The 19,399-nt window shown below is 45.5% G+C and overlaps 1 protein-coding gene across 4 annotated transcripts in view; it reads right to left on the reverse strand.

Annotated features, from left to right (window-relative positions):
- The window catches only part of DPH1 (diphthamide biosynthesis 1), a 1,923,189-nt gene that overhangs the window by 709,103 nt on the left and 1,194,687 nt on the right, over positions 1-19,399 (reverse strand). For all 4 annotated transcript variants that reach the window (XM_078680142.1, XM_078680145.1, XM_078680143.1 and 1 more), the window contains one exon: positions 3,553-3,674. In XM_078680142.1, the coding sequence (XP_078536268.1) occupies positions 3,553-3,674 (122 nt within the window). The remainder of the gene's footprint in view (positions 1-3,552; positions 3,675-19,399) is intronic.

Consider the following 19,399-nt stretch of genomic DNA (forward strand, 5'->3'; position numbering starts at 1 on the left):
TCAGGAAGGGTACCCAGTGTAACGCTTTCTTGATAAATTTACACCAGATATAGGGTTATTTTGGATGCGATTAGCTTGTCTAGCTCTATGGGAAGGCCATTTGAGCCTGTTGCTTTACCAGCCTTCAGAGCCCCAATTGCCTGTATCACTTCCTTCTCAGTCAGTACTGATTTCAAACTTTTCCTATCTGTCTCACCCAGAGAGGGCAAATTAAGAGTGGCTAACAGCTCTCAGGCTTTGGTCTGGGTGGACGACTTTGATGGAGTATATAGTTGCCTGTAGTATGTTGCGAAAGCCTCCGCTATTTTCTGCCTGTCCCTGAGTAGATTCACCCCCCCACTCGGGGCAATTTCAAACACACATCTAGTCGCCCTCTCCAGTTTCTCTAACCACGCTAACAGTTTGCCCACCTTGTCTCCCACCTTGTGTATGCGATGTAGGGTAGCTCTGCAATGTCTTTATATTCTTTCTGTTTAATCTGCAATCTGTGCTACATTTCTGGTGAGTCTAACAATATTAGCTCTGACTCTAATATCTGAATCTCGTCTTTTATTGCTATCAACTGTTTCTGTCTCTCTTTTTTATAAACAGAGATTGAAGAGATCCCCCTAATTACTGCCTGATAAGCTTCCCACATTTTTGGGCGGAGTTCACCGACCCCTTATTTTCATTAAAATAATGTGTTGTTGCTTCGGCTAAGCCCTCCCTAATGGCTGGTATTTTTAAGTACCAAGGATTAATTGCCATTCCAGGTCCACTGTAAAGTGCAACAAGTGGGGAGTGGTCCGAGATACCCCTCGGGAGGTGAGTCAACTCCCTGAGCATTGCGAGCTGGTCTGTCACTCCAAACATATAGTCTATGCGGGATAGACTTCTATGAATCTTGGAGTGTAAAGTATACTGGCGGGCTGAGGGATTGTGCATCAGCCAAACATCAACTGGGCCAATAGCCAACAGAAATTCTTCAGGGGCCCTCCCAGGCACTTCCCTTTGTCTGGCTGACCAGTGATCCCATTCTCCGATAAGAGCCGCATTGCAGTCAACCCCTATGAGTAATTCCCCCTCGGGGAGCTTGACTATAAGCGATCCCAGTTCAGTGAGTGTGGGGGCTCGCAGTTTTGGAGGGATATAGAGGGACATAATATTTAATGCCCTGCCCTCCCAGTATCCCGACAGAGTTACAAATCGTCCCAATGAGTCATGCGGGACAGTTTGTATTTTAAAAGAAAAGGACTTACGCAGTAAGAGCCCAACCCCCCTCAATCCTCTGGAATATCCCGCATGGGCTACCAGTTTTTAGCCCCATCTGTTGAGTGCGCAGTAAGAGGTCCCCTGTATGTGGGTTTCTTGTAGTAGGGCAATATCCGGTGCCTGCGGATTCAGGTACTGCAGCACTACCATTACATGCATTCTAGGTATTATGGTGACCTTGGCTTAAGGTGGCCCTAAGAATACAGTGTTTCTTTTAGGCATTGTGGGGACCCTAGCAAACAGTAACTTTTGGAATATTGTGCCCTTCTTTGAATTCTGGTGGCCCTTGATTAAGGTGGCGTTGGGAATAATGGGAGTCTTACATACATTATCGAGGATCTCTAAATATTGTGTGTATATTCTATGGACTATGTTGGCCCTGGCACCGGGTGGCCTTTGGAATACTGCAGACATTTTAAGTACTAGGGTGACTCTTGCCCCAGTACGCCCTTCATGGAATAAGGTGCACCTTGTAGGCATTGTGGCGGTCGTGGCATGTGATGGCTCCAGAATTCACACAGTGTGCCTCTTTGGCATTACTCTATTTGTATTAAATTGGTGTCCATCCGTGGTATATTGTCACTAGTGGGTTATAATGGGCACCAAGACTCATGATATATGTTCTCACACAAAGTGAACATTCTTAACATTTGGCAGCTACTACTAGTATAGGATAGACACACCTTGCATGCACAGTAGATTACATCCATGGAAGAGGTGTGGCGCAGTGGCCAGGGTGCCTGACTCCGGACCACAGGGTTCACGGTCGATCCCCAATGCCAGCAGCAGGTTAGCCCAGCACCATGTGACTTTGGGCAATAGCTCGCTAATCTTCCCGACGGCCCCCAGAGCCGGGACACCTCTCCGGAGGTAGCTGTGCGCTTTAGAAATGCTGGCATTTCATTTCATGATGTACAGTAAAGCATGAGAACCTAATACAAATGACAAGTTGTTCTTTGGGGACCAACCTGTGGGTTACTTAAAATTCAAATTTTAGGAACAAAATACAAAACATATTTTTAAAATGACTTTTTTCATTTTATGGGCAGTAAGTTTCTACCTAAATTTAAAACCTAGTGTTTGAGAATAAAATGTATGTATTTGCAGAAAATGGCAAAATAATGTGGAAAAATTACTTTATTGCCATATTATACTTAAAGCAGATCATGAGTGATAATACATGCTGTAATGGGACACTTATTGCTGACGTTATTTCCATGTTTTCAGATGGCACTTGCAGTTATGGCTGCTATTCCATCGTCCATATTGTATGCTTCTTGACATCATCATAACCTCGGTTTTCCGAAACCAGAGCCTGGCTAGCCTTACAGATGCATCTGGGGTGTGAAACTGTAAGGTCTCTTTAACCGGAGTGCTACTGCTAGATCTACCTAACCTCTGATGGGTAGCTCAATTTGTCAGTATCTGCTGACTGAGTTTATGACATACGTGTAACTTTGTATTCTCTTATCCTGTGCCTTCCAGAAAGATGCTCCATTATACTGAAAATGTGTTAGGACGAGGCCGGCAGATACAGTTAAAGAAACCGACAGGTAGAAGTAAGTAAAGATGCAAGGTAAGTGATATGAGACCTAGATACGTGCATACTTTTTATGCATGTGGTATTTGTATAGCGCAAACCTACCTGAAAGCCTGTGCATTACCGGACCTGCCAGTAAAACCAGTGCATTTCAAGCCGTTTCAGGGAAAAATGACAGCAAAAATACACCGTTCTGAACAATTTATGAACAAGTTTTCTTGAGGCTGACATCCTTTTCCCATCTCCTCTGTGGAGGATCACATTTATTCAGCACAACTTTAAAGTATTGCGTTATTTCATTAGTGTCTCTTCAGAATTGAAAACCTAGGGCTTTCAACTACATTATTTGAGTATTGTGCTATTAAGTACAAATCTGACCAAATGTTTTAAAAATATTCTAAAGGAAAACATCCCTCCAAGAAATCCTCTTTAAGGGAAGTCTTGCATGCTCGCGTTACATGCTGCACTGCGGAAAGAGGATAGATTTTCAGAATACCCACATAATATACAATTATATCCAATTCCACTAAATGGTGCTCAAATACATAGTGGTTCTGCTGAAATTCTGGCGTGGCCCCAGCCCCCCACAGAGCTAAGCGGACACCTCTATATTACACCACAGCCCTGTCCTCAAAGTAGGAACATTTATTTCTCACATTTTCGCATCTCTTTGCGCATGGGCTGAAAGGGCCCAAAGGTAGGTGAAAAAGGCTCTGGTCCATCCACAATCATGTCCTTTTGACAGCATCCACAGTACTTACATGAGAGCATCCACCCCAAGCTCCAGCCGTGGCGAGGTGCAGCCCAGAATCTCTCCGGGGGATAGTGGCTTACTCTGCGGGACCACCACCTTGAACTGTGGACGCAATACCTGGGCGGCAGCCTAGAGAAGAATAAGAAACACTATCAGATAACGCGTGGACCACAAAAACCCATCCAACGGAGCAAACACCCTGCAGTGCAGAAACCTCTTCAATCTCTTTCTTCAAGAGAAGCCTCAAAGAACACTTCCTAAGTCAGCTTACGCATCCAGGTTGAGACTCACCACCGAGGTACATACCAGCTGAAGTTCAGCCACTTCTCCTTCACCACATCTTCAAAGGCTGTTCTCACACCTGAGGCTTGTCATTAGCAGAGTGTCCTTACCCTCTCTAATCTCTCTGGTCCTCTGATCTGTGGCATGTGCTTTGAATCTTTCCTACCTCATGGCCTCTCTGTAATCTGTCATGAACATGAAACTGTTGACATCTCAGAAACATCTCATCAACATGCTCCAAGATTCATATCTCATTGAATGTAATGATTCTAACCTGATGCAGTCCACTCCACGGGACCATGTGCAAACCGACCCCTTTCAAAAGGCTTCAGGCCCTCAATGTTAAGAGTTCTCAATGTGCAATATCAAGAACTGAAAGCATAAAAGGAAAACAAACACCAGCAAAGCCAATAGGTTTGGATTTAATGTCAGTGGCGGCTCCTCTGCTAACGCAGAGGACCGTGAACACACTGATTTTCAGCAGTGTAAATAAAGGGAAAATAAAATGATAACTCAATGTTATGATAATTTTATTTTTTCCTGCTGCAGCAGCTTTGCAGGGCTGCTCTGCTCACAGTTCAGGGGGAGGAGTGGTGGGCACTCTGTAAGTCCGCATAAAGGCTTGGCCGGCTGTCTTGGGCCGGCCAAACAGTCATGCGCACTTTGCATGTTCTCCACTCAGGCTCCATTACAGACTGGGTGGAGAACCTACCCAGGCTTCCAGCCCCCACCTAAGCGCCGCACCACAGCACTCAGACCAATCACAACACTGCCTTGCAGCGTTGTGATAGGATTAAGGGGACTGGTTGGTTCCTGTTCCAGCCAGACACTGAGAAGAGACACGACAATAAGAAATGTTTCTTTTTCTTTGTTTACACCACTGCAATCCCTGATCTGTGCTGGCCGCCACTGTTTAATGTACCAACAAATATAAACACAGCCATTCATAAATGATGTTTGCAGGAACTGTATGCACAAATGTTGTTTATTACATTAGAGTCTGTTCAACTGACTTTGCCAATGCCGAGAAAAAGTAACAAAAATGTTGTTTTCGGTTTAGAATATATGTAGGAGAAAAGACACTAAGGGCCCGATGTAGGTAAATCTTTTTTACCACTTCTTAAATACCGATTCATACCGAATCGGTATTTAAGAAGTGGTAAAAAAGAGGAGGGGAGATATAGGTATTTCAGATTCGGTAAATACCGAATCGGTATTTACTGATTCTGTAAATACCGAATCGGTAATGCCCATTGATTCCTATGGGCATTGAAGCCCATAGGAATCAATGGGCATTACCGAATCGGTATTTACAGATTCGGTAAATACCGATTTCAGCAAGGGTGCAGGGGGTGTCACTTTGACACCCTCTGGCACCCCAAAAATAGGCATGTGCGCCATGTGGCACACAGACATGCCCTAAGGGCATGTCTGTGTGTCACATGGCACAGGTGTGCATGCATGTGCATGCACACATGTGCATGCACACCTGGATTCGGTATTTTACCACCCAATTGGATTGGGTGGTAAAATACAGATTCTTAAAGCCCTGTGGCACTGACATGTGCCAGCTACATCTGCATTTACAGAATCGGTATTTTACCGAGTCTGTATTTACCGATTCGGTAATTTTACCGAATCAGTAAATACAGAATCGGTAAAATACCGATTCTGTAAATGCATGCCCTACATCTGAAAACCCTAATACCGGTCCTACATCTGGCCCCAAATGTGATAAATAACAGATTTAGAATAATACCTCATACATTCTAATGGAAACACTTCCTTTACAGTGGATACATCCATTGCAAACTGATAGCATGAGGTGAGAGAGTAATATTCCTCTGGGTAGAGAAAACAAAGCCCACTCCGTGTATTTTAAAGAATTGCAAAAAAATATGTCATCCAGACAGCTGCGCTGTCAAGCCAGATCTAAAAAGTAAGTAAGTTCATCCTTTCTGAATCCCTCGAATTCCACCTGAATTTTTTAAACACTGTGCACCTCTGCTAATAGCATAGAGATACATGGATATAACATTTGTATCCGCAGATTCTACGCCATTTCCCAATCCATCTGGGACTTCAATCATCTACCCAAGGCTGACAACCCTAAAGAATTTAGTAAGTAGGGCCATCTCATGTGTGGGATGTTTCCTCCCTGACCTGCCCGACGTATACCTTCCTAATTGTCAATTGTTCTTTCACAGAACACCAACAACGGCGCAAGTCTCCAACTGAGGTGGGACTTTCTGATACGCCTGAATCAATGTAGGTACACGAGTTTAGGAACCATTTATTGATGCCTTTTTTAATAGTTTTTTAATTTCACCCTACTGAGTGATATACGTATCTATTTCCGTAGGTGCTCACTAACACTATCTTCACTGTCCTGATGAAGACCCTAAACTGAGGAACCACCCGCCCTTAAATACCGGGGTCGAAACGTCGACATCATTACTCTCCAACATACACGTTACGCTAGGATTTGCCATAATTGGTTTCCGTGTATTGATTGTATAGGGAACAGTGTGATCTGTTATAGACAGGAAATGTTTTAGGATTAATTTTGAATTGTCTACAGGACACAATTCCTTTTCTTTGTCCCTCCATCTATTCCAACCACTCCCTACCCTACTTAATCTGGAATCCCTCCTTTTGACACTCACTGAGCACTATTTTGAATAATGACCACATTCACCGTTATGCATTGTATGAATTAAATACTAAATAACTGTGTAATAAATTGAATACCACTGCTTATAGCTGAATTAAACTCAGTTTCGTTCTGACATGGTTGATGTGTACCTTTTAACCATTTACTGATGAAATGAACGCAATGAATATGTTTTGTAACCGACCACTTCTTTTTGTAACTACATAGGAATCAATGGGCATTACCGAATCGGTATTTACAGATTCGGTAAATACCTATTTCAGCAAGGGTGCAGGGGGTGTCACTTTGACACCCTCTGGCACCCCAAAAATAGGCATGTGCGCCATGTGGCACACAGACATGCCCTAAGGGCATGTCTGTGTGTCACATGGCACAGGTGTGCATGCATGTGCATGCACACATGTGCATGCACACCTGGATTCGGTATTTTACCACCCAATTGGATTGGGTGGTAAAATACAGATTCTTAAAGCCCTGTGGCACTCTGACATGTGCCAGCTACATCTGCATTTACAGAATCGGTATTTTACCGAGTCTGTATTTACCGATTCGGTAATTTTACCGAATCAGTAAATACAGAATCGGTAAAATACCGATTCTGTAAATGCATGCCCTACATCTGAAAACCCTAATACCGGTCCTACATCTGGCCCCAAATGTGATAAATAACAGATTTAGAATAATACCTCATACATTCTAATGGAAACACTTCCTTTACAGTGGATACATCCATTGCAAACTGATAGCATGAGGTGAGAGAGTAATATTCCTCTGGGTAGAGAAAACAAAGCCCACTCCGTGTATTTTAAAGAATTGCAAAAAAATATGTCATCCAGACAGCTGCGCTGTCAAGCCAGATCTAAAAAGGGAAGTTTACCGTACCTAGTTAAGCCAATATTACAAAATAATGGAGAACAGTCATGCACTAATACTTGATGTATTTTGTCATTAATGGACATACAGCTTTGAGGTTAATTTCAATATGTGGGAAGCTGTAAAACTGGGTTTTCAGAGCATTTAATAATATTTTTGCATTAAGTACGGCAAAGCATCACATTCAATAAATGATTCCATTAGTGGGGCAGTGCTATTTTCTCACAAATGGCAAGGCCCTAAAACATTATTTTAACTCTTTAAAGAGATAAGCATTTCCATGTTGCTTCACCCCACTATGGGCCCTATAACAACGTCCCTGATCTCACCCGGTAACTCCTGCCCAGAGTTCCTAATACCAGGGGCATTGATAACAGTGGGGAGGGTGGTGGCAATAGAAATAACATAGATCACAAGTGGGACCCTGAGGGTCGCCTTAGAAATGAGGAATTACAAGGAGAATCAGTAATTTGATTCCCAATTCTTCTCAATAACTCACCCCTTGGCTCTCACTGCTTTCAGCAGGCAGAATCCCTCAGAGATTGTTAAGGGGTTCAGGAGTTTCTAGGGTTCAGGAAAGGGTAGCATTAAGGGGTAGGAATGGACGTTTAGGGTTCAAGGTGGTATTCTGGGGAGTAAGTAGTTTTTAGGGTTTAGGAAGGGTACCTCTAAAGGATTGTAAGAGTTTTTTTTTAGTTCTGGGAAGGGCAGAGATAAGGGATAGTAAGGGTTTTTAGAGTTCAGGAATGGGCTCTGTTAAGGGGTAGTAATGGGTTTTTAATATTCACTGAAGAGTTGCGTTAAGGGATAGTTTCAGTTTTTAGGGTTCACTGATGGGTAGCATTAAGGGGCAGTAAAGGCTTTAGGGTTCAAGGAAGGGTAGTGTTAAGCAGAAGAAAAGAGGTTTTAGAAATTCATGGAATGGTAGCGTTCAGCGGTAATAAAGAGGGGTCAAGGTAGGCTTGTGTAAAGGAGTAGTAAGTGTTTTTTATGGTTCAGGGATGGATAGTGTTGGGGGTAGTAATATTTTCCAATTCAGGGAAGGGCAGCGTGAAGGTATAGTATGGGGGTTGAGGGAAGGGTAGATCTAAGGGATAATAAGGGCCTCTTGTGTTTAAGGCAGGGTAGTAAAAGGGGTTATTGATGGGTTTTGGGCGTGCAGGGAAGGGGAGGATAGCATAGGATATAGAAAGGAGGTTTTAGGGTTCATGGAAGAGTAGCGTTAAGCTATACTAAGGAATTCTTAGGGTTCAATGAAGGGTAGTGTTAAGCAGTAGTAAGGGTTTTCAAGATTCACGGAGGGATAGCATTTGTGGGTAGTTAGGAGTTTTTTGTTTAAGGAAATGGTACATTAAAGGGTATTAAGGAATTTTAAAGGTTCAAAGAGCGATACCATTAAGGATTTTTTTAGTTCAAGGAAAGGGAGCATAAATGGCAGTAAGGGTTTTACGTTTCAGGGAAGGGTAGACTTAAGGGATAGCAAGGAGTTTGTAGAGGTCAGGGGTGGGTAGCGTTAGGGGTAGAAAAGAGCTTTTAGGATTCAGGGAAGGGTTATTTAAAATTACAGTATATTAAATAAGTAAATTGATTTAATATATAAAAATAATAAATCTGAACCAACTTAAATATAATATTAGTATTATAATTTTAGAAAATAAAATAATACATTAAAATGAATAATTAAAATAACTTTTGTGAGCCAAGGAGGGTAAAAACAGCCTCTCCAGACGGTAAATCTTGAAACTCAGAAGTAGACAAAACACCATTCTCTCAAGGAGTGCAATATTAAGGTATGTCTGAAGTTGGTGATGGAAAGGGAGGGAAGGAAGGAGGTGGGTGGGACTGCAATAAAGCAGCGCATTCCTTTTGAATGCCTTCCTGTTTGTGCTGCTGACAGAGAACACATACTCTGGTTAACTCATGCTCTAGAAGAAATATAGCAAGGGGTACTGAAATTATGCAGCAGGGGAGGATCAAATTATGCGGCAAGAAAGGGCTAATGATGGGGACCTAATGCTGCACATTCTGTGATAGTATTACTTAATTATTTTGTCACGTTTACACATTAACACTGCACAAAGGTTTCACCTCATTAGTGCCGATTTCACATCTAAATACAGCACAAATAAGTAGGTAGGTGCCCAGTTTGTGAATGTCCTTCCACGTCGGGGTAACGCATGTTGCCGTTTGAGCTATATATTTTTTTGTTAAAATCTTCAGTTTATGCAGCAGATTATGTGGTTGTACGCCAAATCCACAATTATGACGAAAACGCCACAGCCGCAAAATCACATAATTCCAGTGGCTCTGCATATAGCATTGCAGTGGCAGGTGTTTGGCGCAAAGGTCACGCACGCCCTGTTGTAAAACAATAGCTTGGTTTGATAAAGAGCTCTTGCAACTGGATAAACAAATGAATATACCTCTCGGAGGGCACACCAAGAGTAAGCACTTATTCTGCGGAAGCACATAACCTTTGTCCAATCAAACCGAGCACTTATGTTCACTAACATATGGGCGGAACCAAAGCTCCTGTCGGAAATAGTATTGAAAGCTTTTTTAAGCTGATCACTTACCGTCTGGCCACAGCTGTGCTGTCAATCCAGACCTAAAAAAACAGATCATCGGACACAGCCACAAAGAACCCCGGACTGTCAAAGCACAGAGGGACCACAAGAACAGTCAGAGCATGCATGACTCGATGGTATTTTCAGGGCATGCAGACATGCCAAAGTACATGGGCACCACCAAAGCACCCCTAACCAATAAATACTTTCAGCATACTCCGAAATCAAGCAGGATCCGCGCGCACAGAAACCTAATGGACTGTCAAAGAACAAATGCACTACTGCGAATATCAGACACTGATGACGTCAATTCTTTCCACATTGTCTCTTTTTTTAAAATCCGAAATGGCTTTCCCGTCTAATAATGAAAGCAGACGTTGTCTGGAAGGAAATTACAGAGGTGGAGGAGGCACCTTCTCATGTAAACTAGGAAGAGCAAGGGTCTCTGGATCTAAGAAAAAATCTTGGGTTCTAATAGAGAGGTAGGGCAGAGGTCTACATTCGGGTGAGTAGATTTGCTCTTGTTCTCTCAGGTCAGCAACCTCCATATCTCATCGTCACCTCCCGTGCGTGTGCAGGCCTCCAGTATGGCTGGATGACAGCGATGACCGGACCAGGGCTCATCTGACTGGTGCTTGACCGTCTTCAGGGAGCCTTTGGAACATGAGAGAGGCTTGGTGCTAAGGCCCTGCTCAAACTTTTGGTCTCATCTGACATAGCAGGAGTAGGTCAAATTTGGGCCTTTAGAGACTGCGTAGTGTTTCAGGGGTCGCCAGCCTTGTTGGCTTTGTCGCTTCTTTCCTCAGTCAAAAGTTGTATTTATATTGAAGTAGGCAATTGCCTTGTCCTTAAAAAGCTGTATGACTACTGTTCAAGCCACTAACATCAATGTGTGCCCCTTTGGCATAGTAGCTCTGCCTTTCATGTGCTGCCATATGGATTATTCGGCCTCCTCTGACCACTCCCCTTTTTTGGCAACCAGCACCCTGCCATCTCTCTGGTTAGGTTGGAGCTATGTAGCTGTCAAAATGATAGTTATAACTTGTGTGCCTATCTTTCACACCTCCTCCATCACATTGTTGGGTGCTGCGTCCCAAGACAGGAGCACCGCTAGGCCACTCATGCACAACATCAACATGCGTCCCACACAGGATCAGAACAACTACAACACAGCCAACCACGCCTTCCCCGCAGGGTAGTGTACTACCTGCCTGATACTGCACTTTGGAGTCCGCCAATGACACACCATTTACATGCTACATTACAACACTAGTACTGCTGTTAAAACTGTGCATGCCTGGTACAGTAAGGTACTGACACTGCATACATTACCGTATGTTTCTCACATAATTAGCTGAGAAAATTGGGGTTGAAAAATGGGAAAGTATTTTCCCCACATGGCGCCCGCTACATTATTTGCCAATGCGTAAGAGATTTCAGCGTAAGTCTCTAAACGTGTGATTTATGTGCAAGCCTCCAACTTCCTGGCATCCATATTTAAATGGTATATTACCAGCTCCTCTCTCAAATGTACTCATTTCTCACTTCTAAATCGCTCAGGGGACAAAACTTTCTTCTGTCATGGCAGTCATGTTATTAAAATGTGTGTCAAGAACCAAGGCTAGCATTATGCATTATCTTTGTCTCCTTAATAACACAATCTCAGCGGCATACTTAAAGGAACAGGGAGTTTAACAGAATGAAGAATGTCCCGCAACACCCCGAGCAGGAGCTGCATTCTAGTGTCTTCCTAGTTTGGATGCTGTTCCTTGGGCGGCTAACTCTGTATTTATACTTGCTCACTATCTGAACACTATTTTACTCCAAAGGTGTTGCTTGAGGTAATAGAAATGCATATGGAAGCATACAAATATGTTTTTGTATTGCGGCCACTCAGGTTAAATAACAATAAGTTCAGTTTCACTACCGGAAAATAGTTTGCCTTTTTCACTTCTTTTCCGCTTTTTAACAGATCAGCCTCTTGTTTGATGTTGTTTTTCTAATGCTCAAGAGTGGGTCCGCTCTGACGGACTCGTAGACGACGGCACAAGGGTCCCACTAGTTACAGAGTACTTGTGTGCGCTGTTTTTCCATGCGAGTGGCACGTGCTGTTTGTGGGACGTGGTGCCAGCAATACCAGAGCAGTGGAGGAGGCCAGATGCCTTCTGACATGGTCTTTTCTGGGAGGCTACATCATGTGTCATGCTTTCCTTAGCGACAAGAGGAGGCCAGTTTATGCCGGTGAATATGACACAGTAGGGTGTTGAAAGCTTCCGAACCTGGTGACAGCAGTGCAGAATATAATGAAGAAGTGTTTGACAACATTTTGGATTAAGATGGCCCGACAGACCTCGCAGCTGGCTTGTCATGGAGGGTACTGTGATGCTACTCTGAAGGATGCTGAGGGGGAGGAGACGTTCAGTCCGATTGCTATTCGTCGTCCTAGAATTGCAGATTGATGAGCAATGGACAGTGTTTTATTTTATCTAAAGAAACAGAAAAGCAAGGGTTGAGACAGGGAAGCTAGGAATATGACAGATGAGTGCTTGAGACCCTGTTTGGAGGATAAGGGTCGTTTGATGCCAGAGCTAATTTCGCATTTCAGCTTGGGAGAGACGCAAAGAAAGGGCTCCAAAACGGCCCTAAAAAAACAAATACATGCATGACATTAGCACTCCAGGTAGGATGTGGTCAGAAAGCTCAAATGAAAGAGGTGCGTGTTGATTTAACCCTCTTAAAGATATGTGTACAGCGGAGTTTGAAGGCAGCGCCCTTATGTAGGGGCCTTTGGTATTCGGCCACAAATCCAATGGAAGGTGATGCCAAGGAAGTAGTGGTAAACGGTTGGAAAATCTGGAAGCCTGGAATGGGAATGCAATTTTCAGCTGTTTGCTAGATAATGAAATAAAATCAGATGCGAGCAACCTGTGCTGCAATGCCAATGGCAGTGTCAGAAACCCTATCTATGATGTTTTACGGAGAAGCGGATGCCACAATCAATTGCCTGGAATCAATGGTAGGAGGTTTTGCTGTGAAAAGTTTCATAGCCCCAGCCAAATATACTCAGTGTTATTGCATTCAGACAATGTCCTGCAGGGAGTTAACATCATTCATCTGGGAAGTTGCAGATGTAGTCTTTTGTTGGAGTTACTAAGGGAGTTTAGGTATTATTGCTATCAAATGGAATCATGATATATTTTTTTGCATAGCTCCAAAAGATGTTGGAACCTCCTGAAATTGTCTTTTGGCTTTCCGGTTCTCACCACAGTTTCTGGTTTACTACAGCTGGGGGGTGCATCTAGTGGTATTTGAAGTGGATGCATTTCAAAAGGATTGGAGTATAGGAAGAGCTTATGGCTTTTCCTCCTTTTGTAGTGTTTTAACAGGAGTTGCTTCATGTTTACAGACTCAAGGTCTGTCTATTGTGGGTAGTTTCATCCTGGGTGCCCCAGGCTTTGTGCCCTACAGTAATGGGTTTGGCCGTGGAGGAGCAGTTTTTACTTTTCAGTGGCAAAAGGTCTTCTAGTGGGACCAAACAGAGAGGAGCATCCCCCACTATCTCACAGGAACCGGAACCGGGACCTTCTTCTTCAGAAGGTATCAGGGTATCAGGGGATCAAGCATATTCAAATACCTTCCACTCAAGGGTAGTGGATGCTCAGGAAATCTTGGGCTCCAGTAACAAAGGAGAGCTGGTGAGAGGCCTGGAAACTATGGTTTGTTGGTGTCAGGACAGCAGAATGAATCTCATAGAGGGATCAGCAGTGATGGTGTCAAATGTTTCATTTGAACCTTTTGCAGAGTTCGTTATAAATCAATCATTTTGGCAGTCTACAGCTTGAAGGTAGGAAAGGTTAAAGGACTCTTAGACCTCTGAAGTCAAGCTACAGAACTTTTTGAGGTACATGTTTTTTTTAGCCTTTTGTGAGCAGGCCTTCAAATACATATTTGACAGTGAGGCCATATTCTATCGAATTAGCTACTTTGCGACGTTTAAGGGTTTTAATGGTAACTTCACATTTTTTAATTTAATTTTTTTATTTCTGTATTATATAGTAAAAAAGCGCATTTCATTGTTTGCGCCGGGAGCACCTTTAAAAAGGTGCACAGGGTGCACACAGTGAAAATGCACCGTATTACCATGAATTCGCTGTCCCCAGCGGAGCCGCGAACTCGTGTTGCCCTGGGAGTAGTGCATTCCTGTGAAAAATGGAGCAGCTGCTTTACAGCCACTCAGTGTTTTTACAGTGCAGGCTGCAAACCGCCTGCACTTTTGAAGGGGATGTCTGGGGGATCCATGGGAACCCCTTTCCCCCCTCCAGAGGGCTGCTATCAGGGGGGCACTGACAATGCACCACCTGTAAGATGACACACTCTCAGTGCGCCTCCTGAGGGCATCTATGCCTCTGCGTCTATAATACAGCGCAGGTGCAAAGGCAAAGGGATTACCTCATTTGGATTGGGCAAGCCCCCATGCAAACGAGGGAACGCCCCCTGCAGATAGCGCTGGTGCTTTATGTGCGACTGCTGCCCCTTCGGTAATACCAAAGTGACCCCGGGGCGCACAAAGTGCGCACAAACGTATGTTGCGCCCCCAGGACACTTTATTTAATACGGCCCCAGGTGTAAACACTTTTGTAATTTTGTTTCTTAAGAAGTCATTTATGATAGTTGCTTCGCCTGGTTCGGGTGGATGTGTAAAGACAAAGATGAATGTGTTTAGTTTGGAAAGGAGAATTTTCTTCTATATTTTATTCGCAGAGTAATATCTATCAAGGTGTTCTTGTCAGTAAGAAAGTTGGAAAACATTTCAAAGGCGGCAAGCTGTCTAATGCAGGCAAGTTTTTCTCTTTATTTGAGGCCAATTGATCATGTTTCATCTTTGGCTTACAGAGGCTTTGAACATTCATAATTATAGACTCTAGTTTTATCATATCATAGTGTTTCTCCAAGTGGGAATTCAGGAATGTATTCAATATAATCCTGGCTACCATATAAAGCTAATGGAGGACTTCAATGCAGACTTGATGTGACCTCGTTACTTTAACCACATCATTGACTTTCTGCGTGGTATGAATAGATTTTTTAGTAAACTGAGCCTTAGTAACCCCTTCCATGCTGATGACGGCCCCCGTCTGTCATGCAACACGGTGGGCGTGTGCTGATGACGGCTGGGGGCCGTCATGAACCCGCCCACTCTTCAGAAGTGCCGCACAGGCGCAGAATCGCGGCCGCGCCCAAGGGGTTAAAAGTGCAGCAGGAATCCAGATTTAGGCACAAACAGAAGTTGTGTGAGTTGTGTGAAAGTTCCTTCCAAAGCAGAGGTTTTTCCTTGCACTAGTTTCTCCAGGTATAACCTGGTGAAATTGGAGTGGGAAAATCATGTTTTCCCAGATTTTAAGCCTGGATTCACATGTTACTACCGAAACCCAAGGGTGAAACTCAGAATGAGGTGGATTTTGACCCAGGAAAAATCTGCGTCCTGTATGTATTGGTAATGTCTTGGCCATAAACCACCAGCTGCAATCCCATGGCACTTGAAATGGCCCCATTAGTGTTGATCTCCGGCAACTGGGCCACTCAAAAGGGAGCGTGACTTAGCAAGATGGCGGAATAGACATGCTCCCTGAAGCTCCCGTCAACTCAACACCAGTAATCTGGAACCATCCGTTGTGTAGAAGACGACCATAAAACTCACATGTAAAGCGGAGGGATTGTCTCGCACAATGGAGGGATTCCACTCGGAATCTCTCCATTGCTGAATTGAGACGATATCCGTGGGCTGAATCGGGCGGCAGCTGAAAAGCCTGGCGCCCATCTTGCACCCGCGGCAGCGAGACCCGGAGGGCGGCATCGGCGATGCACAGAGGCTGAGACACGTAGAGGGGTCCACCTGCCGACCAAGGGAGGAAAGTGACCTTGGCTACCCGGCCTCTGGCGAGCAGGTGAGGAGATGCACGTGCAATATCACTGAGTTGTGAGCCAACAGCGGCCGTCCCGTGAACCACAATGCAGCGAGGCAGAGGAGACAGACGGAGGCGGGTTGCGGGGGCCGGGTGAGGTTACACATAGGCAGCACCCATCCGTGGGACGGCCCCTCGGATACAGGGACTGGAATGGAGGGCTGGAGCTGCAGAGACAGAATCGCTTGACTGGGTGCGGAGGTGCCCGCATCTCGACGCCTTTGCTGAAGAGGACTGGTGGCTCGAGGTGAGATCCTCACAAGCAGCCCGATTCTTCAGACCCTCTAACCATGCTACGGTGCTGCTGAGACGCTTAAAACTCCCTCAGGAACTGAGGACTGGATTAGAAGCGGCCCGGATTGCTGTATCGGCAGAGGGGATCAGCAAAAAAGGTGTGAGACACTGTCTTTTATTTTATTTATTTATTTTTATGTTAAAAGTTTTATATAGCACTGGCTAGACCCATAGGTATCACTCTCTCGAATTGGATGTGGGCACTGGCCGCGCACAGGTGGGTAGGAGGCTAGCGGGCAGTGATTAACTGGTGGCTACGACCCATACATACGAGCACTTGGTGAGCTGAGGGGAACAATACCGGCAGCGGTGGGAGCTTCTGAACGGGGTTCACGAGACAGCATAAATACTGACAGGTGTAAGGCGGCACAGGACTTTCACACACAACATTGGGGGCAAAGGTCGATGTCACCCCATGTTTCGACCTGTGTAATGCAAGGAGAACACTTGCATGCCAAGGAAGCACGTGGGCCTTAGAAGTGTCTGGGCGGCCTGGAGTCTGAGGTAGCAGTCCGGTACAGCTCCACGGAGTGCAGACGGGTGACCCTGCTACTTGTGAGCTGGGTCCAGATTCCCGGGCCTGGCGAGAAGAACAGGGTTTCCTGGAGAGTATAGAGAGCCAGGGAGTAGGAATGGTGAAAGAGAAGGGAGGCTAGGTGGCTCAAGCCAATAAAATCTCAAACTATGCGCACTCTCTCCGCCTGGGTCAAGGGGCACATACGGCGGCCTTGGCCTCACACGAGGATGAGATGCCATGAAACAAAGAGCGAGCCCCCTCTATTGCTGATGGCAATACACACCACGAGGGATGAAATGATCAACAAAATAGACTCCGTTGCCATGAATGTTCATTTGCTCCGGTGAGACCTGAGGAAGGTCTCCGAAAGGGTGACCACCACTGAACAAATGGTGGACACTGCAGACAGAGCTCCATGCCTTAAGGGAGATGGTCACTGACCTTCAGAAGCAAGTGGTGCGCCTTGATGATCAAGCTGAGGACACGGAGGGTAGGTCACGCAGGAACAACCTCCCTTTTGTGGGTTTCCCTGAAAAAGCAGAGGGACCATCCGCTGAACTGTTCCTGAAGGACTGGTTTGTTGCCATGCTGGCCCTCAAGAAGCTCTCAAAGCTCTTTACTGTGGAGTGGGCACATAGAGCACTTGTCCCTCCGCAAGACTAGGCTCACATTGCCTGATGTCTCAATTTTCGTGACCGGGATGCCATCCTGCAACTTAACAGAAGCCTGGGCCCACTGGTATATGAGGGCCACCAGATTTATATTTACCCGGACTACACGCAGCGAGTGCAAGATGAACAAGGAACTTTCCCGGCAGTGAAAAGGCACCTGCGAGATTAAAACATCAATGCAGTCTCCTTTTTACGGCAAAGCTGAGAGTCGAGAGCAAAGGGAGAGCACTGTTCTACTTCTGTGCGGCGGAAGCAAGAGACTGGCTGGATGCATGAGGCTCACTGGGAGCTTGCTTGGTGCCTTCCCTGGAGAGGCCCCGGGCGACGAGGTCGGGCAGGGCCCCCGGGCTCGGCAAAAGCAAACTCTTTCATAGGTCAGTGGCAGGACTCAGAACCCTAGTCAAATTAGGGTCTGTCCGGATGAAACATTACAGGCCTTGGATGTTATGCCGGACTCAATGGCTTTGTCACTTAACCGACTCATGAACAGTATCCCTAGTGAAGACACGGACAACTAACAGAGATAGGCGGCTGAGGAACGAGAGACAGATAGGCAGAATTAACGGTAACATCATTCTAAGACACTTGGTAAGAATAAACCATTGGATGATTGCCAGGGAGAACCAGAGACCATATATATATAGATGGAGCCTTCTACATACAAACTTAAGACAGTTGACGGGGGCCTGCCCCCAGAGGCAGGTACTTGGTTGAGGAGCAGAGCTCCTGTTTCTAGCCCTCGTACCTCACCGACTGGTGAGCCACTACTGTTGGGAGGAGCAGAGGGGGGTTTCTACCCATAGTGGTGTGTTTTCTTTCCTAATAGTGTTCCAAGTACTGAGGTTTCTCTTGTGGGCTATGGGGCGACATCTACATGGCTTTACCTTGTTATGTTCAGATGGGAAGCGAAATGCAATATTGCCCAAGGGGTATGGGGAAGTTGGTAATGTTTGTGTTAGACCTGACACCCTTGGCATGGTTTTTCCCCCATCTTTTTGCCTCTGACTCATGTATTTATGATGCTGTGCTGGATTTCGTTTTTGCTAGTTTAGATGTTTTGGACACTCTGCCACTGCTGATCAGTGCCAGAGTGTAAGTGCTCCCTCTGTAAATTGTCATATTGATTGGGTATACCTGATTGGCATATTTGTATCACCATGAAGTCCCTAGTAAAGTGCACTGTGTGTGCCAGGGCGGTGATGACAGATGCTACTAGTGGGCCTGCAGCGCAGATTGCGCCACCCACATGAGTAGCCCTAAAATGGTGACTCAGGCCTGCCAGCGCAGGGCCTGTGTGCAGTCAGTGACTGCCATGTCCGCCTGGCCAGTGTCCCCTCTGGCTGGGCCTAACCCTTCCCTGTCTGTGCACATCAGTCACCCCTATGGAAGGCTCAAGGTACCCCCCTGGGCAGGGTGCAGTGTAGGGGTCAGGTAGAGCATGTACTAGTGCAGGTCACATGCTCTGGTAGTGGGCAGCAGCCATTTTGTGCGCTCACTGCTGTAAGGCTATCTTGCTCCATAGAATAACATGGGGGAGGCTGGTCCCAATGGATACCAGCTTATCTCTCATAGGAACAAGATGGGACATAAGTGAATGATATCCCTGAACTCAGACTTTGATAACACATCTTTTAGTGAAGGTTGTTTTTAAATTCTGTGTTTGAGAATAGTACTTTTAGAAAGTGGCTTCTCTTGTCTAAACCTTTCTGTGTGCCTGGGCCTGTTTGTGGATTGCCGGTCTGGTCTGAGTGTGACAGGGGCTGCAGAGCCCCCGGAGGGAGGGGGTCGGAGTCAGCCCGGGGATGAAAGGCAGCATCTGCTGCCAGGGAAGCGGGAGGAGATAGCGCCTGATAGTGAAGGGCTGTGCCTGCCTGGCCACCATGCTGGCTCCCCCTCCTTCTGGCCAACTGTCACCTCTGACCCTGATGCTGACAGGTGAAGGAAACCAGAAACACCCCAGCGCTCTAGCAACCCCCAGAACTGCTTTAGACCGGGCTCAGGGCCCCCTTGCAC

Source organism: Lissotriton helveticus, chromosome 3_1 (assembly GCF_964261635.1).
Source record: "Lissotriton helveticus chromosome 3_1, aLisHel1.1, whole genome shotgun sequence".
NCBI lineage: Eukaryota > Metazoa > Chordata > Amphibia > Caudata > Salamandridae > Lissotriton > Lissotriton helveticus.